The sequence below is a fragment of the Sus scrofa genome, chromosome 6 (genome assembly GCF_054392235.1).
Source record: "Sus scrofa isolate SSC_HxYL_T2T_F1_AM1 chromosome 6, Sscrofa_HxYL_maternal_Yorkshire_Landrace_v2.0, whole genome shotgun sequence".
Taxonomy (NCBI): Eukaryota; Metazoa; Chordata; class Mammalia; order Artiodactyla; family Suidae; genus Sus; species Sus scrofa.
The window spans coordinates 154,795,465-154,819,904 of record NC_139388.1 but is presented as its reverse complement, the minus strand read 5'-3'; the positions used below and the strand labels follow the sequence as shown (position 1 = coordinate 154,819,904).

The following is a 24,440-nucleotide window of genomic DNA, read 5'->3' as shown; positions in this document are numbered from 1 at the left end:
TTTTCTCTACACCCTCTCCAGCATTTATTATTTGTAGATTTTTTGATGATGGCCATCCTGGCTGGTGTAAAGTGGTACCTCATAGTAGTTTTGATTTGCAATTCTCTGATAATTAGTGATGTTGAGCATCTTTTCATGGGTTTTTTGACCATCAGTGTGTCTTCTGTGGAGACATGTCTATTTAGATCTTCTGCCCATTTTTTGATTGGAGGTTTTTTTTTAATATTGAGTTGCAGAAGTGTTTATATATTTTAGAGATTAATCCCTTATCAGTTGCTTCATTTGTAGACATTTTCTTCCATTCTGTGGGTTGTCTTTTTGTTTTGTTTATGGTTTCCTTTGTGGTGCTAAACTTTTAAGTTTAATTAGGTCCTGTTTGTTTATTTTGTTTTTATTGTCATCACTCTAGGAGGTGGATCTGAGAAGGTATTGCTGCAGTTTATGTCAGAGAGTGTTTGGCCTAAGTTTTCCTCTAAGAGTGTTATACCATCTTGTCTTGCATTTAGGTCTTTAATGAGTTTATTTTTGTGTATGGTGTTAGAGGATGTTCTCATTTCATTTTGCACGTAGCTGTCCAGATTTCTCAGCTACTTTGAAAAGATATACACACCTCAGTGTTATTAGAAACATTATTTATAATATCCAAGTAACCTAAGTGTCCATCCTTAGACGAATGGATGAAGAAAAAATGGTGTATAAATACACAGTGGAATACTACTCAGCCATAAAAATGTCTTGCCGTTTGTGACAAAATAGATGGACCTAGATGCTGTTGCACTGAGGCAGTCAAAGACAAACACGATATGATTTCACTTAAATGTGGAATCTAAGAAACAAAACAATAAACTAAACAGAACAGAAACAGACCCATAGTTATAGAGAACAGTCTGGTGGTCACCAGAGGGGATGGGGGTGGGTGAAATAGATGAGGGGGATTAAGAGGTACAAACTTATGATTATAAAAAACATGGGATGGGAGTTCCCATCATGGTGCAGTGGTTTACAAATCTGACTAGGAACCATGAGGTTGTGGGTTCGATCCCTGCCTTTGCCAGTGGGTTAAGGATCCGGCGTTGCCGTGAGCTGTGGTGTAGGTTGCAGACGAGGCTCGGATCCCACATTGCTGTGGCTCTGGCGTAGGCTGCGGCTACAGCTCTGATTGAACCCCTAGCCTGGGAACCTCCATATGCCGCCGGTGCTGCCCTAGAAAATGGCAAGACAAAAAAAAAAAAAAAAAAAAAAGGCATGGGCTATAATGTACAGCATGGGGAATATGGTCAGTAATATTGTGATAACTTTGTATGATGGCAGATGGTTACCAGACTTACTATGGTGATCAGTGTGTAATGTATAAATGTTAAATCACTTTGGTAAACACCTGAAACTATTATACTACAGTATGTCAGCTATACTTCACTTAAAAAAATAAAAAATAAAGCAAAACCCTCCTCAAATTCTGCTTCTTCCACAAAATCTCTTTAGTCATGTCAACTCTTAGAACTCTAAAAGTAATTATTGCTAGCACAGTTAATGTAGTGTTTATTCACTGACCTAATTCACTAATAAATTAATATTTATTCAGTGACCAGCACTTATGGTGGTTGGAATTGCTATTTTCATAGTTGTAGTTGTTTAATATGTGTTGTATTTTTTTGCTTTCCCTATGTTATTGTGCAAACAACTTGAGGGTAATGTGTTTTGTATTGTCTCTGTTAATTAAAATACCCACATAGTGGCTTTTCCTTGGTAGTTGACTAAAATACTGTGTTTATCTACTTCAATGTTAATATGAATAATTTTATTTCTATATAAAGGACAGTTTTATTACGTTGTAAGTAATTTATTTTAGTGTATTTTGCGAAATGTGTTCTTTATAATAAGCATTATCAATGAAAGTTCTTTGATTCTTTTCAAAATCTTTGCAAAGCAGACAGATTTAACCTCTTTCTAAAATAAGCAGTCATTTATGATTAATTCTTTCGGGGTAAATTTATGCATAAAATAGCTTTTACGGGTTTATATTTGTCTGTTCTTTTATAAGGCAGTGTTGAGTCTGGTAAAGTGATGCAGTGGACCAGGCTGTTTTCCTTCCCCACCCCCTTACCACCAATTATTTGAGTTAAACTTTCAGGTTACAAGGTTCCCTCTGAGGACAGTGAACTTAAGTGTTAGACTGAGTGTGGAGAGTTTCAGGATAGCCACAAGCTCCCGCTTGGTTATTTGGCTGATGAGATGATTGCATCATGCCATGGAGTAGTCAGCAAGCCTTGGCAGCACACCTGGCCTGAACTGGTGCTGCATGGGGTACAAGGCATTTTTAAAGCAGTATCATTCTCCACAGTGATCTGCCAATGTGGTTTTGTTGCACAGAAACAACACAAGTGAAGCATAACCAGCTATATCTTCAAATACGGAATTTAGACCATAAAGTGGAGGTTGGAAGGTGAGACAGAAGATCAAATTAAAGAATTATAAAAAATACCACAATGCAATTTTTTCCTACTGTATAGTACAGTGACCCAGTTACACATACATGTACACATTCAATTTTTGAACATTATCATGCTCCATCATAAATGACTAGACATAGTTCCCAGGGCTACACAGCAGGATCTCATTGCTAATCCATCCCAAAGGCAATAGTTTGTATCTATTAACCCCAAGCTCCCCAACCACCCCACTCCCTCCTCTTCCCCCTTGGCAACCACAAGTCTATTTTGCAAGTCCATGATTTTCTTTTCTGTGGAAAGTTTCATTAGTTCCGTATATTAGATTCCAGATATAAGTGATATCAGTGGTATTTGTCTTTCTCTTTCTGACTTACTTCACTCAGTATGAGAGTCTCTAGTTCCATCCATGTTGGTGCAAATGGCATTATTTTGTTCTTTTTTATGGCTGAGTAGTATTCCATTGTCTATATGTACCACATCTTCCTAATCCAATCATTTGTCGATGGACATTTGGGTTGTTTCCATGTCCTGGCTATTGTGAATAGTGCTGCAATGAACATGCGGGTGCATGTGTCTCTTTTAAGTAGAGCTTTGTCTGGATAGATGCCCAAGAGTGAGATTGCGGGGTCATATGGAAGTTCTATGTATAGATTTCTACGGTATCTCCAAACTGTTCTCCATAGTGGCTGTACCAGCTTACATTCCCACCAACAGTGCAGGAGGGTTCCCTTTTCTCCACACCCCCTCCAGCATTTGTTATTTGTGCAGTCATTAACGACAGCCATTCTGACAGGTGTGAGGTGGTACCTCATAGTAGTTTTGATTTGCATTTCTCTAATAATCAGTGATGTTGAACATTTTTTCATGTGCTTGTTGGCCATCTGTGTATCTTCTTTGGAGAAATGTCTGTTCAGGTCTTTTGCCCATTTTTCCATTGGGTGGTTGGCTTTTTTGCTGTTGAGTTATATAAGTTGTTTGTATATTTTAGAGATAAAGCCCTTGTCAGTTGCATCATTTGAAACTATTTTCTCCCATTCTGTAAGTTGTCTTTTTGTTTTCTTTTTGGTTTCCTTTGCTGTGCAAAAGCTTGTCAGTTTGATTAGGTCCCTTGCTTTATTTTTGCTCTTACTTCCATTGCTTTGGGAGACTGACTTAAGAAAATATTCATAAGGCTGATATTAGAGAATGTTTTGTCTATGTTCTCTTTCAGGAGTTTGATGGTGTCTTGTCTTATATTTAAGTCTTTAAGCCATTTTGAGTTTATTTTCGTGCATGGTGTGAGGGTGTGTTCTAGTTTCATTGATTTACTATTAAAAAATAATAATTAATATAAAATAAATAAATAAAAAGAATTGTAAAATACCTATAAACCATGAGCTATTAAGTCCTTTAATGTTTATTTTATTTAATCCATGAAGTGGGTATTAATATGCCCATTTTAAAGACAAAGAAGTGGAACTCCTTGGAGGTGAAATAATGTATTATTTATTAGACACTGAGTAGGTGGTATATTTGTGTATTGAATTCAGATCTGAAGCTAAACCAGCATCCTTATTTCCCCTTGTTTGTACTCACATAACACCCGATATTGTTTTGTACAATTTGTAAATGTAATTATTTAGAATTGTTGATTTGCTTTCCTCCTGGACTGCTAGTCCTTGAGAATAGAACCATGTATGTTTTATTCAAAATGATATTTCCAAGACCAAATGCCTTGCTTGCAACATAGCTGGTGATCAGTATATATTATTTCCCTTTTTCGTTTATTTGGGGTGGGGGGTGTGTCAGGAGACCAGGGTTTCTACCATGTTGTGGGGACTCTCTTAGGTACAAAAATATTGCATAGAAATTCTAGGGCAGTGTGAACTGAACAATCAGAGGTTTTATGGGTGAGCTAGTCTTCTCAGAAGGATCTCAAATAATTTTTAACTGTAATCTATATGTAAAGCTATGAATGACCTCAAGTACTTCACTCTTGAGAAGGGACAGTTCATTATAAAGGAATCCGTAAGGATGAGGCAATGTTAGTACTTTTGTAATATAGATTCAAGTGCTCTATTTAAATTTTTTTTGACAGAAAAAATTAGGCAAAGGTATGCAGACCTGCCTGGAGAATTGCATATTATTGAACTCGAAAAGGATAAAAATGGACTTGGACTCAGCCTTGCTGGTAACAAAGACAGATCACGCATGAGCATATTCGTGGTGGGAATTAACCCGGAAGGACCTGCTGCCAAGGACGGGCGAATGCGTATCGGAGATGAACTGTTGGAGGTGAGGGCATATGTTCTTAATTTCTGTTCTGCCGAGAGGAAGGGATATAGAGCATAGTGTACAGAAAAATGAAGTGAAGGGGAAGAATGCCATGAATTACAGTTTCTTCATCTATAGAAAATTTTCCTAAGCAAGAACAAAAGTCATGTTGTTGCTTATAGTTGCTGTGTGCCACATAACTAAAAAACTAATCTCACAAAATAATTTAGGGGCCCCTTAAGTAAAGTCTCATGGAAACATATTAAAAGGATAGGGCTTGTTTCCCTGCCCCCGTGCCACACCTGCGGCATTTGGAAGTTCCCAGGCTAGGGGTTCCCAGGCTAGGGGTGGAAGTTCCCAGGCCTATGCCACAGCCACAGAGATACCAGATCTGAGCTGCATCTGTAACCTACACTGCAGCTTGCAACAAAGCCAGATCCTTAACCCACTGAGTGAGGCCAAGGGTCTAACCTGCATCCTCATGACACTATGCCAGGTTTTTAACCCACCGAGCCACAGCAGGACCACCAGGGCTTGTTTTTATATATAAATTCCAAAGGTTCAAAACTTATTTGTTTATTAATCTAATATTATTAGTATTTATCAAAATTCTTTTTAGCTTTCGAACTTACCATATGTATTAACATTTGTTTCTGTTGTTGTTTAGTTTGGGGTGAAGGTGTTATAGCAAACAAAACTTTATAAACTTGTTGTCAAGGACTGGTTAATACCTGTGAAGTTGGTGATGTGGTTAAGCCCACATGGGTTCCTCATTTAGGAACAGGAGAGATAAGAGAAACTAAGGAGATGACTGATCCTCTGCTAATACTTTAGATGATTTCATCAGTAATATGAAAAGGTTGTTCTTATTTTCCTATACTTAAAGTTAGGGTTTCTACTCTGATATTTTGATATTTATTGGCCTGTTCAGTCATTCATTCAGCTAACATTTTTTTGAGTATCTCCTAGGACTGGACACAGAAAAAGAGATGAGTACATCCAGTCCCTTCATTCAAATAGCTCACAGTCTCAAGGAAGAAAAGAGACATAAAAAGCTTGTTATATAACAACAACAACAACAACAAAAAAAACCCAAAACCCCAAAACAACAACAGTAGCAACAGCTAATATGTACCTGGTACCAGATACTGTTTTACTGCTGAGATCATAAAGTAAATGAAGTGTTGGGGTCCAGTATTGAGCAGCTTTGACTTCTTAGCTCTTTGTTACCCAGTGTGCTGTGAGACCTCTTGCCTAAAATACTCCAACTCTTGGACATTGAGGGGGATTGAATCACAGAGGCACTAAGTGTCAGACGGCTTACTTAAAATGAGGCCTTACTAATTTTTCATTTTACAATTTCCTTTTCAGACTCCGACTCAGAATAGAATTCATAGACAACCATAATGTGACTTGCCTAATAATATCTCTAGCCAAAGCTGGTCAGATACCACTGTGAGACCATTAGCATCACTCTCTGTCTTCTAAGCCCCAGCATTGTCTCCCCATCTAAAACCTGTTTCCATGAAGAAGGCACTACTGGAATTACTTTTCTTGTTCTTTATATGTTGTAGTATAACATCATGAAATGACCCATGTTGGATAGTAGCACCAACTCACATGATCTTTAATAAAAATCGAAAGTGACAGTATGTATTAACCAATATAATTCATTGCTTCAAGTTTATTTCCTTTGGCTTATATTTTTGTTTTATTGTATTTTTATTGAAGTATAGTTGATTTACAGTGTTGTGTCAATCTCTGCTGTACAGCATAGTGAGCCATATGTGTGTGTGTGTGTGTATACACATTCTTTTTCTCATACTGTCTTCCATCACGTTCCATCCCAAGAAACTGGACATAGTTCACTATACTGTAGAGTAGGAACTCATTGTTTATCCATTCTAAATGTAATAGTTTGCATCTACCAACCCTAAACTCCCTGTTCATCCCTCTTCCTCCTCCCTCCCCCTTGGCAACCACAAGTCTGTTCCCCATGTCTGTGAGTCTGTTTCTATTTTATGGATAGGTTCATTTGTGCTGTATTTTAGATTCCACATATAAGTGATATCATATGTATTTGTCTTCCTCTTTCTGACTTATTCACTTAGTATGAGAATCTCTAGTTCCAACCATGTTGCTTCAAATGGCATCATTTCATGCTTTTTTATGGCTGAGTAGTATTCCATTCATCTACTGATGGACATTTAGATTGTTTCCATGTTGTGGCTATTTGTGAATAGTGCTGCTATGAACATAGGGGTGCATGTAGCTTTTTGAATTATAGTTTTGTCCAGGTATATGCCCAGGAATGGGACTGTGGAACTGTACGATAGTTCTATTTTTAGTTTTCTAAGGAACCGCCATGCTGATTTCCTATAGCTGTTGTACCAATTTACATTTCTACCAACAGTGAAGGAGTTCCTGTTTCTCCACACCCTCTCCAGCATGTATTTGTAGACTTGTTATTTTTGTTGTTGTAGTTGTCTTTTTGGTTTTTTAGGGCTGCACCCATGTCATATGGAATTCACAGGCTAGGGGTCCAATTGGAGCTATAACCTCCAGCCTATGCCAGAGCCACAGCAACGTGGGATCCGAGCTGAGTTTGTGACCTACATCACAGCTCACAGCAACGCTGTATCCTTAACCCACTGAGCAAGGCCAGGGATTGAACCCACATCGTCATGGATGCTAGTTAGGTTTGTTAACCGCTGAGCCATGACAGGAACTCCTGTAGACTTGTTATTGATGGCCATTCTGACCAGTATGAAGTGGTGCCTCATCGTAGTTTTGATTTACATTTCTCTAATATCTAGCAACGTTGAGCATTTTTTCATGTGTCTACTGGCCATCCGTATGTCTTCTCTGAAGAAATGTCTATTTATGTCTTCTGCCTATTTTTCAATTGGGTTGTTTCATTTTTTTCTCTAACACCATACACAAAAATAATCTCAAAATGGGTTAAACACCTAAACGTCAGGCCAGATTCTATAATACTCCTAGAAGAAAACATAGGCAAAATGCTCTTTGACATAAATCACAGCAAGATCTTGTTTGATCTACCTCCTGGAATAAAGACAATAAAAACAAAAATAAACTCAAAAGATTTCACACAGCAAAGGAAACCATTTAAAAAAACGGAGGGAAAAAAAAAAAAAAAGAGTTCCTGTTGTGGCTCAGCAGGTTAAGAATCTGACATAGTGTCTGTGAGGATGCGGGTTCAATCCCCGGCCTTGCTCATTAGGTTAAGGGTCTAGCATTGCTTCAAGCTGCAGTGTAGGTCACAGATGTGGCTCAGATCTGTCACTGCAGTGGTTGTGGCATAGTCTGGCAGCTAGTTACAGCTCCAATTCAACCCCTAGCCCAGTGGCCGTAAAAAGAAAAATAAACAAAGAAACAAAAAAAACTGAAAGACAACCCACAGAATAGGAGAAAATCTTTGCAAACAATGCACCTGACAAGGGCCTAATCTCCAAATTATACAAATAATTTACACAACTGTAAAAACAAACCACCTTTGGCTTAAGTTTTGAGATTTCTTGAGAAATGAAACCAAAGTTGTAGTGGGAGTAATAATGATGAAAGTAAAAACTGGAGTTCCCGTCGTGGCTCAGTGGTTAACAAATCCGACTAGGAACCATGAGGTTGTGGGTTCGATCCCTGACCTCACTCAGTGGGTTGGGGATCCGGTGTTGCCATGGGCTATGGTGTAGGTTGCAGACGCGGCTTGGATTCCTGAGGTGCTGTGGCTGTGGTGTAGGCCGGCAGCTACAGCTCCAATTGGACCTTTAGCCTGGGAACTTCCATATGCTGTAGGTGCAGCCCTAGAAAAGCCAAAAAAAAAAAAAAAAAAAAAAAAGAAAGTAAAAACTAATTTGCTGAGTAATTCCTAGCATTGTGTCTATGTGCTCCAACATTTGTATTCAGTATTCTTAAGAGCCCTATATGGTAATAACTGCTGTTATCCCCACTTTATGTATTTTAAAAAGTGCATAGATAACTTATAGAACCAAGTTACTATGTTTTATTAAGAACCTAGGCATACCAGGCTCCAATATCCATGCTCTGGCCACTGAGGTCTACTGTGTTCCCCATGGTACATCAGCTGAACCCCATCTGTTTAGATCCATGGGAGTCCTGATTTATGATGCCCTCGGCTCTAGGGAATCATGTATTTTAAATCATTCTGTTGTATTATACGAACCTAGACAGAGATTTCCTGTCTTGCGTGGTACGTGGAAATGTTCCAAAAGCTATAATTCGGAACATGAAGATTCTTATTCTATTCCCTCTACCTTAGTAATACCCAAGATGGAATAGCCTATGGGATCATGGCCATCTGGGGAACTGGTATTTTATTTCTCTGTCTGACATTTTATTAGATAGAGGTAGCAGATGAGCTGTGGCTACAGAGAAATGAGAGTGTTTTACGGGTCCTACAGAATAGTCAACACTGTGCAGGGCCATGAACACTGGACTTGGAAGACCTATGTTAACTTATCCTAATTCTTTCAGTTATTAGTTGCATTTCATAAGGGACTTAACATAGTGCATGGCACATGGTTGTTAATTAGAACACGATTCTTCCCTTAAAGACAGAAACTTCAGGTAACTGTTTTCTAGGCTAGAGGCCCTCCTGAATGAAAAAGAATGTTATTATCATCTTGCCATTTCAGACTCCTCCTATTCCTTCCTTTGACATTCTGAATTTGGTCCTTCTGTTACTGCTTAGCAATCTTATGTTCATTTAGAGATGAAAAGAACAAGAAGATTAGATATTGCAATAAATTAATCCCCCTTCCATTCTCCAAGAGTCTCTTATTTTTTAAAAATAACAAATGAAAACATATTGAGACAAACAAATGAAAACATATTCTAGCATCACATATCTTTGGCTAATTATTAATCTTTATTGTTCTATCAAGTGGAAAGTTTTCATTAATTCAGCAAGTACTTGACTGTGCATCTGTCATATAGGAGGAAGTCTAGGAACAAGGTGCTGATTTTGCTTTGACATTTGTGGTCCTGTTTTCAGAGAGCTTACAGCCTAGTGACTGCATCAACCTCAGAGGGTGTTATGAGAATTGTGTGTGTGTGTGTCTTTTTATGGCCACAACCATGGCATATCGAAGTTCCCAAGGCTAGGGGTCAAATCAGTGTTGTACATGCTGGGTTACGCCACAGTCACAGCAATGTGGGATCCGAGCCGCATCTGGGACCTAAACCACAGCTCATGGCAATGCTGGATCCTCAATCTGCTGATTGAGGCCGGAGATTGAACCCACATCTTTATGGATACTAGTCAGGTTCGTTACCACTGAGCCAAAATGGGAACTCCTGTTATGAGAATTAATGAGAGAATATGTAGCAAGTTTTTCTCTGTTGTCTGGCACATGGTAATACCACAGTACATTTCAACTAATATGTTTATAATATTTTCATGTGGATTTGTGTATTTCAGTTTTTAGCTTACTTACAGTGATACATTTGTCTCTGAAAATATGTCCCAGAGGGAGACGGTCTTCAGTTGTTCAGTAGCTCCATGTAGCATCTTAAAAAGCTGAGAGTGGAAAAATGCACATACTGGAGTCTTACACAGTTACAAGCCAGAGTCGACAGGGGAAAAATATTCATGTGGGAAATATTCTCCTGGTTTCTTTTTATAGCTGAGAAAAATTTCAGTCATTTCTCTATGATATGTGAAGAATTTGTACATAGCGTAAACTAACATCAAATCCAGTGCGCATTTGAACTGAGAATAAGACATTGATTTAATTATGAGTACCAGGAAAGCTAGAAGCCAGGGTTATAGTAGCTGTTGTTTGGATAAACAGCATATTCGATTGCAGAAGGACACTGCCTCACAAAGGAGGCTTTTAGATGATACTTACTAGATTTCTGGGCTACGGCAAATCTTGTGTATTTACTTATCCATTCACACTCCGTTCATTTTTGTGGTTTCTCTCCTCAATTGAGGTAAAGTTATCTGTGTCTTGATTATTCTTATACCTCCACCATTGCCTCTTATTAATTCTCATAATTGCTTTGTTGTTGTCATTACATTATTACTTTGCTCACAGCTTCCTTTTATTTATAGTTGAGCTGACTTCTTTTAGGCCCTCAGCTGAGGCTAATTTATAGGAAGTAGAAGAGAGAACGGTCAAACATATGCAGTGGCTTTTTTGAAGTGCGGAATTTTGCATCTCTCCTAGCGCCCTCTCCATGACTGATTTTTGCCACAACACCTCCAGCAGTTTTGTGGCTGTGGAACCGCATTGTTACAGTGCAAGAGCAGTCGGTTCTGTCGATGGATGGCCCAGTTCATGTATAAAAGAAATCTTACATTAAACCCCCAGAAGACAATGCGATTAAATCTCAGCGTCTTTCTCCTTTACTGCAGTGCTGGTGTGGGGGTTCTGAATTAATTTCAAAAGGCATTAGCATATAATTACCATGTAGACTGGAATGAGATTTGCTCTAGAGTATTGGCTTTCCCTAAGCAATTAGTCCCAGAAAATACACAGGCCTGGGCATGGGCTGTCATGTGAATATAGGATTTATTTATAATTTTTCCTACAGTGCAAGGGTGGGAGGAGAGAGCTGAGAGTGCCGTGTGGGGAATTGAAGTGATTTGTCAGGTGACAGAGGCAGCCAGAGGGAACAGTGTGGGTGGTGTAAGGAGTGCTGTGGATGGGACTAGCAGGTAGACCTGTGTATTATGTGGCTCCCACACCCTTCAAGATAGAGGAAGTCCATTCCCTTTGTAGCATTTACTTGCAGGATAATCTAAATTAAATCTTATTTTGCATGTGTATAATAAGTTTAAGAACCATTAAAAGTAAAAGTATCTGGAGCTTCCTGGTGGCCTGGTGTTAAGGATCTGGTGTTGTCACTGCTTTGGGTCAGGGCACAGCTGTGGCATGGGTTCAATCCCTGGCCTGGGAACTTCCGCCTGCTGCCAAAAATAAATAAATAAATAAATAATTATAAAAGTATGAATAATTTCCATATTTGCCAGGGGTAAAGGTATAGAACTACAGGTAAACTCAGATCTTTTTGTCTAGTAGTATTTATAAGAGGAAAAAACTGGGGAGAAAAAAGTTAAATGACTAATCCGGGTATGTGCAGCTGATTTATGACAGAACTCCTGTCTGATGGTCCTTAGCAAAGTCTGATCCTTTGCTCTCTGCTTGTTATGAGTGAAATTTTTTTTTTTTTAATTTCTTGGAAGACTGGAGTTCCCATCATAGCTCACCAGAAATGACTCTGACTAGTATCCATGAGGACGCAGGTTTGATCCTTGGCCTTGCTCAGTGGGTCGAGGATCCGGCATTGCTGCAAGCAGTGGTGTAGGTTGCAGATGCAGCTCGGATCTGGTGTTGCTGTGGCTGTGGTGTAGGCCAGCAGCTAGAGCTCTGATTTGACCCCTAGCCTGGGAACTTCCATATGACGCGGGTATAGCCCTAAAAAGACCAATAAATAAATAGATAAATAATATCTTGGAAGACTTAGATATGATTTAGAAGCACATTATGTTAGTAAATCACTAGCTTTTGGGCATCCACAGATAAGTTCTTTCTAATTTACGGTCAAAAGCCTCTATCTTCTTAGATTGGCTCTTTTAGATTATTACCATTATTACCATAGATAGATATGATTTTATAAAGTATACTTCTTACGTGCAATAATTATGCCCTAAGGGACCTCATGGAGTAAATATCCCTAGTGGTAAAAACACTAGTTTGAGGAGCAGAGAAAGAAGAGTAAAGGATTTCAAAATTGGAAGAAAATTATTTTCCTACAGTGTTATTAACCGAGATAGATTTACAGTAGCTAAAAGCACAAGAATAAATTGATTAAATCTTTTTTTTTTTTTTTTAGGGTGTCAAGAGTGACAACGTATATCACATTTTAACATTTTATTTATTTTACATTTTATTTTATTTTTTTGGTCTTTTTTGCCGTTTCTCGGGCTGCTCCCACAGCATATGGAGGTGCCCAGGCTAGGAGTCTAATCGGAGCTGTAGCCACCAGCCTACACCAGAGTAACAGCAACACGAGATCAGAGCCGCGTCTGTGACCTACACCACAGCTCACGGCAACGCTGGATCCTTAACACACTGATCAAGGTCAGGGATCGAACCCGCAACCCTCATGGTTCTTAGTCGCATTCCTTAACCACTGAGCCACGACGGGAACTCCTTATTTTACATTTCAAATACGTGACTTAAGAGTGCCTGTTGCGGCTCAGTGGTTAACAAATCTGACTAGGAACCAGGAGGTTGCAGGTTCAATCCCTGGACTCGCTCAGTGGGTTAAGGATCCGGCCTGGCCGTGAGCTGTGGTGTAGGTCGCAGATGCGGCTTGGATCCAGTGTTGCTGTGGCTCTGGTGTAGGCCAGCAGCTACAGCCCTGATTCAGCCCCTATCTTGGGAACCTCCATATGCCATGGGTGCGGCCTTAAAAAAGACAAAAGAAAAAAAAATGTGATTTACTGTATGTCTACTGTATCTCCATAAACCTGTTTTTAAAAAAGGGTTGATCAAACCTAACAAAAATAGATATTCTTAGCAGGGCCTGAATATGACCTTCCATTATGCAAAGCTAGAGTCACTCCATTTTTGGACTCTTAAAATAGTCTGCAGCCTAATTCACAACTCTCAAAGTCAACAGAAGAATGTGGTGCTGGCTGAATGGTTGGCTTCACACACAAGTGTGTCCTGAGACCTCTGATGTGTGTACGTTTTTTCCTTCTTTGGTGTTCAGCCTCCTTGGTCATTACAGCATTGTAACCAGTAGTATCTGTTTTTTGCTGAATAATCATCCCTAAGTAATCCATTGTATTACATTCAATCTGGGTTACAAAAAGATGTGCTTATTAAAAGAAATCTGGGATATCTCGCCCTCAACGTGTGTGCGTGTGCGCGCGCGTGCACACACACACACTGAGGGGTATTATTAAAGAAGGAAATTCTGGAGTTCCTGTCATGGCTCAGTGGGCCAAGGATCTGGTGTTGCCATGAGCTGTGGGGTAGATTGCAGAGGTGGCTCGGGTTGGCGTGGCTGTGGCAAAGGCCAGCAGCTACAGCTCTGACTGGAGCCCTTGCCTGGGAACCTCGTGTGCCTCAAGTGCGGCCCTAGAAAGATAAGAGACAGATAAATAAAAAATAAAAAGAAGGAAATTCTACTATTTGCAACAACCGAGGTGGATCTTGAGGACATTATCCTAAGTGAAATAAGTCAGAGAAAGACTGACTCTCTATAATCCCACTTATATGTGTAATCGAAACCCTTAAACAAACAAACAAATAAATTCATAGAAACAGTAGATCACTGGTTGGCAGGGGTGGGGAATAAGTCAATGAGGTCAGTGGGTACAAATTTCAGTTATAAGATGAGTAAGTTCTGGGAATGTAACATACAACACAGTAACCATAGTTGCAACACAGCATTGTATACTTGAAATTGCTAAGAGTAGATCTTAAAATTTCTCACCATTAAAACAACAAAGAAGGTAACTATGTGAGTTGATGAATATGTTGGTAAACGAACATTATTTTGGTAACCATTGCAGTATCAAATCTTCAAATTGGACACCTTATTACACAATCTTATATGTCAATAACATCGCAGTAAAACTGGGGGAAAAAAAAAAACAAACAGAATAATACCAAAAAAAAAAAAAAAAAGGAAGAAAAAAAAGAAATGGGAGTAGAGGAGCTGTATTGGGAATTAAGCTCGAACACTTACTATTTGCTAGCCAGTGTTAAATCCTTTACGTGCATTCTCTTTTTAGCAAAAGTAAGTGTTGTTTTAATCCCTACTTTACAGATAAGGACACTGAAACATGAGGGGCAGAATCAACACTGACTTTTTAGACTCTAAAGATTGTGTGTTCGTAAGTTATTTAGTTCCGGATTGGTGATCGTAGAAGGTAATAAGTGAATTTCTCATCATTTTCTAGTTTTGATAGGTCTAATTTAATGAACTTAATCCAGTCCTAGTTTAAACTATCTGATATAGTGTCTCACAATACCCTGTTCCTCTTTTTATCTTCTTAAAATTCAATGCCACTTGGAATTCATTAAAAGAGGAATGCAGTCAGCGAAATTATACCCATCTCTCAAGAACCAAAGAAGAAAAATAATCTTTTTTTTTTTTTTGAAATGTTGTTCTTGGCCAGTTTGAGAGCTTCTCTGAGTTTCATAATTTAACACCTTTTCCTCTCAGAGCCACTATAGAGTTAAGGTTTTATTTTCAGGCTGCAGGAAATATTATGTAAAAAACCTTGCTCATATTGGGTGGCCTCATTCTTTTCTGTGTTTCCTGGAGTGAAGTCTTTGAGCTCTGCTGCCATTTTTGTTTTTGGCTCTGGCTTCTCGGGGGAAGTGTTTTGAATTTTTTGGTCACACATCATTATCTATGCTGCTGAAATAGTTTGGCTAAAGATCTATATTCTTACTAATCTTTTGGAGGAATGACAATCATTTCATTTTTATTATTGCAGTCTTCATTATTGCTGCACAAAAGCTTTTTTTGGGCTCTCTACCATTAACTATGTTGTCTTAAAAGCATGGAGACAAAGTGCCCTGCAAGAGAAGGTAAAAATGAGGGTATTCAAAGGAAGTTAATTATTGTAGAAGAATATAAACAAAAGGCATAAGAATGTATGCAGGGGAAGAAAGTGCCGTTTGGAAGGAGTAACTGGATTTCAGCTGTGCCTCTTGAGACTCTCAGACCATTACATGACATACTGGGATAAGTGTCCATGCCTCTGTTCCCTCCTTTGTCCAATTTCTTCCCCACTCCCTTCCAGCCCTACTCATTGTCACATTGCAGTGCAGTCTGGAAAGATAGGTTCTTAGGCTATGGAGAAGTGTTTCCTTATATCAGCCCCATTATATAATTTATTTCTGTATTTTGCTTTAGTTGCACAATAGAAATTTCTTACAGACTCCATGCAATTTTCAGATACAAAACCTGAAAGAGAAGTGTTGATGATTTTTTTTTTTTTTTAAGGGCTGCGCCTGCAGCATATGAAAGTTCCCAGGCTAGTAGGGGTTGAATAGGAGCTACAGCTGCTGGCCTACATCACAGCCACAGCAACACCAGATCCGAGCCATGTCTGCAATGTACACCACAGCTCACGGCCACACTGGATCCCGACCCAGGGAGTGAGGCCAGGGATCGAACCAGCATCCTCATGGATACTTGTCAGATTTGTTTCCCCGTGCGCCACGATGGGAACTCCCATGAAATTCTTACTCCAAATTTGCCTTACTAACAATAGCAAACACCTGCTTGAGCTCATCACAATCATGGCTCATGTATGTGTGTTTTAATTATAGTTTTTAAGATGTAGGCCTAACATCAGTAATCCAACCTGAAAAATCAGATATTCCACCCCACATGGTAATAAGCATGTCCCAATTTCACATTAGGTCAGGAAAATCGAAGCACAACATGTCAACTCCAAACCTCCCATTCAGTTTTCTAAAAAATAACTAAAATATGGTAACAATATTGTATAGAGGTAACATATAATCATGTTAGGATGTAAAGTAGCTGATACTACTTCTGAATCACCAGGTACTGTGATGGCTAACATAACTGCTGTGTACGCAATAACATGGCTTCTGTTAACTCTGCTAGCATCTAAGCTGTCCACTCTCTTTGTTGATACTGAATTTGTGATTCTGAATGTCTCCCTGTGATTCTATATTTGAAATATAGCTCCAGCCTTTTCTCTCACAAGTGTCTGTTTAAAATCTTTTGCTTTGGGAGTTCCCTGGTGGCTCAGTGGATTAAGGATCTGGTGGTGTCACCTGTGGCTCAGGTCAGTGCTGTATCACAGGTTTAATCCTGGGCCCAGGAACCTCTGCATTACCACAGGCATGCCCTCCCCCCCCAAAAAAAATAATAAATAAATAAAGTCTTTTACTTTATATGGGGTGATGTAGATACAAATTTTTTCTTTATAAACATTTGGAAAATATTATATTGAGAGAGATGTAGTTCTATGAAGTTTGAGTATGGAAAATCAAAAGGTATTCTATCAGGAAAATGTTAACCAGGGAGGCATATCCATATGTGTCTTTCGTCTTTTAAAAATATTTATTATAGAGATTTTTTAACATCTACAAAGTAAAAAGAATAACATAATTCTTTTGTATAGTTGTCACATAGTTCAATGCTATGCCACTCATGTATCATCTGTATCTCCATACACCCACCTCTGCTCTAAACAATTATTATTTTTATAGTTGTGTATATGTGGGTATGTTAAAATTTGCATTAAAATGCTCAAATCTGTGTATGCTTTCAACAACTGTGTACACCTGTGTAATCTAAAAACCTATCCTCTCCATCTCCCGAGAAACTCTTATGTCCTTTCCCACTAGAATCTCTTAACTATCTGTAAGTCTGCTTCTTTTTTGTTATATTCACTAGTTTGTTGTGTTTTTTTAGATTTCACATATGACTTTGTTCTTATTTATCAAAATTGATTTTGGCTATTCTGTCCTTTGAATTTCCATATGCATCTTAGAACCAACTTGCAAATTTCTATTAAGAAAAAAAAGCCTCCTGGGATTTCCATTGAGAATGTATTAAATCCATAGTTTAAGTTAAGAGGGCTGGACATCTTAGCAATTCTGAGTTTCCAAATTACGAATGTGAATAGCTCTCCATTTATTTATTTATCTGCAATGTTTCATAAGTTTCAGTGTAGAGCTTTTCCATTTTCAGTTAAGTGTATTCTGAGTATTTTATATTTTTCAATGCTCTCCTAAGTGGGATTTTTATAGTTTCATTCTTGTTTGTTGCTATTACATATGTAGAAATATAATTGATTTTTATATATTTATGTATTGACCCTGTATCCTATAGTCATGCTAAGCTAACTTACTAGTTTTAAGAGCTTTTATTGGGAGTTCCCTTCGTGTTGCAGTGGAAGCTAATCTGACTAGTATCCACGAGGGTGTGAATTCGATCCCTGGCCTCACTCAGTGGGTTGGGGATCCAGCATTGCCATGAGCTGTGGTGTAGGTCGCAGATGCAGCTCGGACCCCGTGTTTCTGTGGCTGTGGTGTAGGCCAGCATCTGTAACTCCCATTCGACCCCTAGTCTGGGAACCTCCATATGCTTCAGGTGCGGCCCTTAAAAAGCAAAAAAAAAAAAAAAAAAAATTTGATTCCTTTGCATTTTCTAGAGGGAAATAGTCATTTCACCTACTATAGGAAGTTTTATTTCTTCCCTTTCAATTTTTATGACCTTTTATTTTTCCTTCTTTCCTGCCTTCTGCCTTCATTTCTTTCCCTCCTCCTCTACCTCTTCCTCTCTGTCCTCTTCCCCTCTTCCTCCTCCTCCTTTTTAAATCACAGTTGGATATTTTGTCAAATGCTTTTTCTGCACCCAATTAGCATATCTGTATATGTTTTAAAATGAAATTTAAATATAACACAAAAGGATATTGATTTGTGGGCTAGTCAAAACTTCTTTTTTTTTCTTTTTCTTTTTCGGGCCACACCTGAGGCATATGGAAGGTCCCAAGATAGGGGTGGAATCGGAGCTGCAGCTGCTGGCTACATACACCACAACCACAGCAACGCCAGATCTGAGCCGCTTCTGCGACCTCCACAGCAGCTCACAGCAATGCTGGATCTCTAAGCCACTGAGTGAGGCCAGGGATCAAACCTGCATCCTCGTGGTTACTAGTAGGGTTCGTTACCACTGAGCCACAAGAGGAACTCCAGAAGTCTTTATTATAATATTCAAAATTCTTCCTTTTTCAGTTTTTGCCACTACTTCACTATTCTACAATCCAGCTATATATATCAAACCACTTAAATAAGTTCTCATTACAGACGTGCATTTCTTATTCTCTTCTTTTGCCCATGTATTTTATTAGGTATACTAACGCATTTTTAAGACCTAGCTCAACTATTTTGGCATAAATTCATGAGATTATTTTTGTTATTATCCTAAATAAAAATTCTTATTTAAATTTGATATCTGTTAGTATAGGGCTTGTTGGTTTTTTGTTTTTTGTTTTTTTTTTTAATGTTTGTTAACTTTAGGTAATTGACTTGAAATTCAGAGGTAAAGATTACAGGATGGAAAAACAAATACTATTAGATGTTGAAAATGTACTATTTCTTTAAGAAGAGAGGTAGCTTCTAATATTACATGTATTTTTAAGTAATTATTTTTCTTATGTAGCTCCCTTAATCTCTTTGGTCATCACTTAACTATAAATTGGAAGAATAGTCAATAAAATCTTTGAGAACCTTTCAAACTTAATGTTTTATAATACTGGGACCTAAATCTTTGCTTCCCAAATTTCAGCATATAATTTAGCCTAAGGTATTTCTGATCTTTATTCTGGGGAACATAAAAGCTATAAATCCTTTCTCAAAAATTTTACTAAATAAATCTCTTTAACTATGTAAGTTGATCTTAACCAAGGTTGCAGAGCAGAATTGTGGGCAGTTTTGCCTCACTAACAACCCTCCACCCCAGCCTACTAAATGAAAATCTCTGAAGTTTGAAGGCCTTGGTATGCTTCTTGTACGTTGCAAAAAATTGTAATATTACATAAATCTAATCAGAAGTCTAGATGGGAAATTTTGCTCTTATAATAGCAGCCTCTTACAGCAGAAAATATAACCATTTGCTGTTCATACAGACTCCCCAGCAACTGCATGAAATAAAATGGTGTACCCAGTAATGGAACTAGCAAATTTTGACAACTGATTCAAGTAACATTGGATGTGTCCCTTAATCCACAACGGGCAGAGAAGAGATCCTTACATGGTCCATAGTACTGCCGGCCCTTCCTCTGCGTCTCTGTCTCAATCCATCTCTTCTAAATGCTAAGAAAGTAGGGTTGACCTAGACGCCGCAGCTGTGGCTGGAAAAGCGAGAGCAGGAGAATAGAATAATTTCTCAGCTGAATGCTTCAAGTTTTGTACAGTTTTAAAATATTATAATTTTAAATGATTTTAGCTGAAGTTTACTGACCATCCTTATTTCTGTTTCTGGCTTAAAACTATTAAGTTAGCAAGTTGGCTTTAATTCTAATTGATATCCTAACATACCAAGTTTTCGTAAAGGCATCGCTTCTTCCTGCTGTTTTTCTCTTTTTTAACTGGTAGATTATGGTTTTTTACATGTTTTTAAAGTGACATGTAATCATAGAAAATTGTAATTGTACAGGTAAAAGTAATAATTGTCCCTACTTTACCTGTATAATCATATTCCTTCGGAAGTGACCACTATCAATTCACCATGACTTCCTGTTGGTCTCATGCATAGTCATATACGTTTGTGCAAATATAGATTTTATAGTTAATATACACAAATAGAGTCATATTGTACATACTTTTTTTACTGAATGATGTATTATTTTCCACACCATTACAAATAATGTAACATACGGGTCTGTATGTCTCTGTGCAATTGTTTGAATAAACCTGTGGCATAAATAAATCATCTTTCTTTAGTATTATACACATTTTCTGCCCCACTAACAGTATGTAAGTATGGGCTGTCCCCCCCTCCACCCAGATGTTACAACCATTGGATATAATCAGACCTTAACCAGCCTGCCAGGTGCAGTTTTTTCCATTGAAAAAAATTTCATGCATATATCACACATATGCACAAGAGGAAGTAACTACGAAAATAGTACTACACTCTTATTAGGCAGAGTTTTTAAAGTTGACATTTGAATTGGATTTTTCTCTGCCATCACTCACTGTACAGAGAGAATTCGGTGTTGGGGAATTATTTTGGAGAAGGAGCAAGGTGGTTGGGGATGAGATATGGGTGATAGAATGAGTATTAAGCAACGTAGCAAGAGTCTCATAGCCTCCAGTTGAACATACATGTCACCCATACCAAAGGCCCCATACCTACCTGGAAAGAGGCTTTGGGATCGGGAGACCTGAGTTTGGATTCTGACTCTGCCACTACCTCACTTAGAACCCTTGCGCTGGTTGCCGAGCTTGTGAGTCTCAGTGTCCTACTTACAAAAGTACAGGAGCACCTACTCTTCCAGTGTGTGACACTGAGCACTGTGGCAGGGCCGGACTCCTTGTGAAATATGCTTTTAAAAGACATCAAATGCGTGTGATATAATCCTGCCTTACGGACTGAGTCACTGATGAGATGTGGCAGGGGGGAGGGAGGGAAGTGGGGGACAAGACTGGGGTTGGAAGGAGGAGAGTTGGAGGTTTTGATAAACTTTGATGGTTGATTGGGTTTATGGCTGTGTCTATAGAAGCAACAAAGAAAATATTTTGAAGGCAAGAGAAAAAAGATTCTAGTAACAGGGACTTGGAATAGAGGGCTAATCAGATTATTTGTATGAATGATGCAACTTTTAAGTTGGATATTATTAGTTTGGGAGAAGTCTTGACTTGGTAGCATGTACTGATGTTCTTGGAAGAACTTGGAAGAAGGAATTCCAGGTCACTGTTCCTGAGTCCCATTTACTTACAAAACTAACAATACCATTAACAGAGATAGACTGTAATGCCTCAGCCTCCTAGGAGAGCATGACTCCTCTGCAATATCAATGAGCTGCTGAGAAGTAGTTGGTACTTCTGCCTCTATTCCCTTATTCCTTCCTAGGCCCTGCAGGTAATAGGAAATTATCTACAGACACCTACTTCGTTTGGTCAGATGAACCAACCTACAGCAATTGGGGCAGCTTCCACAGAAACACTAAAAATTAGAGCAACACATAAAAACATTTCCCTTCTCGCTTCTTTGAAGTCAGTATTTTTCAGTATTGTCAGGGTTTAGGATTCAAAGGAACATCTTACTGTTTTCCTAATATATCATCTTCAGAGAGATGTGAGTGACGTACTATTACTCTGCCTTTAGAAGATTTTTCAATTTAATTCATTTTGTCTGAGAGAAAATAAATCTCTCAGGCTTAGGCTTTGTAAATGAATGTGCTCCTTTGGGAACATTGTCCTTCACAGGAAAGAGATTAAATTGAAGTAGCAGAGGACCTCATTTCAGTACTGTATTCATTAAACTTAGTCCATAAAGCCTGCTTCCTTGCCCAAACTATTAAGTTACTGGAGCTTGACATGTACTATTTTGTCTTTTGAGAAAGAAATTAATGTGATAATTGATTCATAAATTTTCTTTTGTTATCCGAAATTGCATTTTTACGTGAGTATGTTGTCTTCCCAGATCTATCCCCGCCTCGGTGTGTGCTCTTTTCTTCCCTTCAGTTTTCCCATCTGCAAAACTGAAGGCAGTGGTTTGGAAAGGGAGGATTATTCTTCATGGAGGTGGGGGTGGCCAAGAGCTTTGGAAGTAGACGATATTCTACGAAGTCCTCTTTGTACAGGACCTGGTTACCTCTATTCCGTTAAGTCTATACCTCACCTTCTAAAGCTATACCTGTGGTTCCTAGGGAGAGACCTGCCGTTTTCCACCTACATGTCTTTTCATATGCTTTTCCCCAGTCCTGGTGCCCTTCCTGCCCGCAACGCATCCTGGGCCTGTACCCATCTGAGTCAAGATGATCACCTTTTGCTTTGTGCCTGTATCCATCATAACAGCAACACAATTATTTATTTCCAAGACTGTGCCGCTCATTAGAGTACCAGGTTCTTGAGTGCAAAGACCATATCCGACTAAATAAAAAGAAATAAAAGTCACTATAAAGTGACTTTCAGAGAACAGATATCTGGAACATGCTTGGTGCTCAATACATGGTAGCTATGGTAATGATGATAATGAAATTCCTGTATCCTCATCACTTGCCCCATGACTATTGGATAAGTGAATAAATTGATGGGTATTAACGCATGTCTATTATATCTTTATTGGAATATTTCTTGATCTGGGGTTTCTATTTTGTGAGGCTCTGTTAATTGGATTTAAAATTACATGGGATTAAAAGGGAGTTACTTATTCTATGGCTTTTCCCCCCTCTATCCCAATACTCTTAGAAGCAGTTTTGAATTATTAATAGGAAAGGCTTTGGGATTCAAACAGATTTGGCTATAAATATTGGCTCTAGATATGTTGGTCAAATTCCTAATTCATTATGCCTCAATTTTTCCATCTGTGTAAAGAGGTAATAATGCATTCTTGTACTGACTTGTATGAAATAATGTATTTAAGGCACATGTGTATGTACAAGTGTAGCGTATTATGCCTTGTATGCTGTAAGCATTTATCAATGATATTATTACAAAACGGTTATGATATCAATATAGAAAAATAAACTGGAAATCACCTCCCACCAGAGATCGCATTGTTGTTGACATTTAGTAGAGATACTCACAGAGCTTTCTTTAGTCTCAGAACTTTTACATAAATGAAAATAATGTGATAAACAGATTACATGATGTTTTGTTACTTTTTTTACTCAATAATGTTATCTTTTAGGGCAGTTGATACAGATCTATGTCATCCTCCTTCACCTCCTTTTAATGGCATAGATTTCCACTTGTTGATGTATGATAGCAAATATAATAAAATCTTTCGTTAATGAATGTATAATTTTTTCCAATTTTTTAAAGTTGTTGGTATAGCCATACAGACATTTTGAAACCTGGGTTTTTAATCTTTTTAAGATGAATTCTTAGAAATGGAATTATTAGATTTAAAAGGAACCTATAAGAGGATCCTAGTTTGTTTTTTCCTATGTGTGTTATAGTCAATAAGAGAATTGATTAAAGACGAAAGTTAACCTATAGCCTGTAATGTTTTGGAAGGAAAAGTTTAGAACATATTTAAAGGTGGATTAGGGAAGACTTTCAGATTTCATTATCAGCATTCCAGTTACCTGAATTCCAACTCAATTTTTTAATAATAATTTAACACTGTTCATAATAAATCATCCTACTTTAATAAGAACGTGGGCAGAGAGTTGAGTATGTTTTAACACAGTATTCAAACCTCAGGTAAATCTGTTACTTGAACTAAATTTTAATTTTTGTATAATTAATATTTTTAATCTAAGCATAAGTTAATTAACTTTTACTACCAATTTGATAAAATTTTGAGTAGATTTAATTGAGCGACTCTTCAGCATAAATTTATATTCATGTTCAATTAAACTATAGAAAATTAAGAGTAGTTGAAAGCCTATTTCTTCAGGACATTTTTGAATAATTAATTTTATTGAAACAAATCTAATTAAGGACCTCTAAAGTGAAAGTTTATGTAGTATAATAAAAGAATTTATATCCCTTTAACCCTAGTTCTACTTCTACTTCTATAAAAGATTGCAATTAAGTGTCCCATCTCTGGTACCTAAATATAGAGGGTTTACCTCAAATCAGTGATGTTTTTTGGTTTGTTTCCGCCCCCTCCCCCACTACAGTAAGCAGAAACAAACCCATGAAGGGAAATATGGATCAAAATGAAAACCAATTATAATATGACTTATATGTTTTACAAATACAGATGTTTCTTATTTGATGCTATTGCCTTCAGTATCCAGAACTGCTCTAAGGTGCTCCTGAATGACATTCCATTCAACTGGAAATTCAGAACTATAAAAAGATGAGCTTACTTACCTATGATAAATATTAGGTCACGGAGCTAACCCTGAGGAAAGGCTTTTATTGTCAGTAAACAAAAGAGAAGCCAAACTCAGATAAGAAAACCAGAATTGTGAGTCAAGAGCATAGAAAGCACCCTTTACACCAAAGTCCTTTTCCTTTGTCTTTTTCTTTTTTCAAGTGTCTGAAAGAACATAAG

General features: G+C 38.0%; 1 protein-coding gene across 6 annotated transcripts in view; it reads left to right on the top strand.

Moving 5' to 3' along the window:
- Positions 1-24,440, top strand: part of PATJ (PATJ crumbs cell polarity complex component) — a 356,992-nt gene that overhangs the window by 196,373 nt on the left and 136,179 nt on the right. For 5 of the 6 annotated variants that reach the window (XM_021096561.2, XM_021096558.2, XM_021096560.2 and 2 more), the window contains exon 28: positions 4,528-4,724. In XM_021096561.2, the coding sequence (XP_020952220.2) occupies positions 4,528-4,724 (197 nt within the window). Of the gene's footprint in view, positions 1-4,527; positions 4,725-6,074; positions 6,373-24,440 lie in introns of those variants that run through there. The other variant, XM_084964861.1, reaches the window with a different exon arrangement.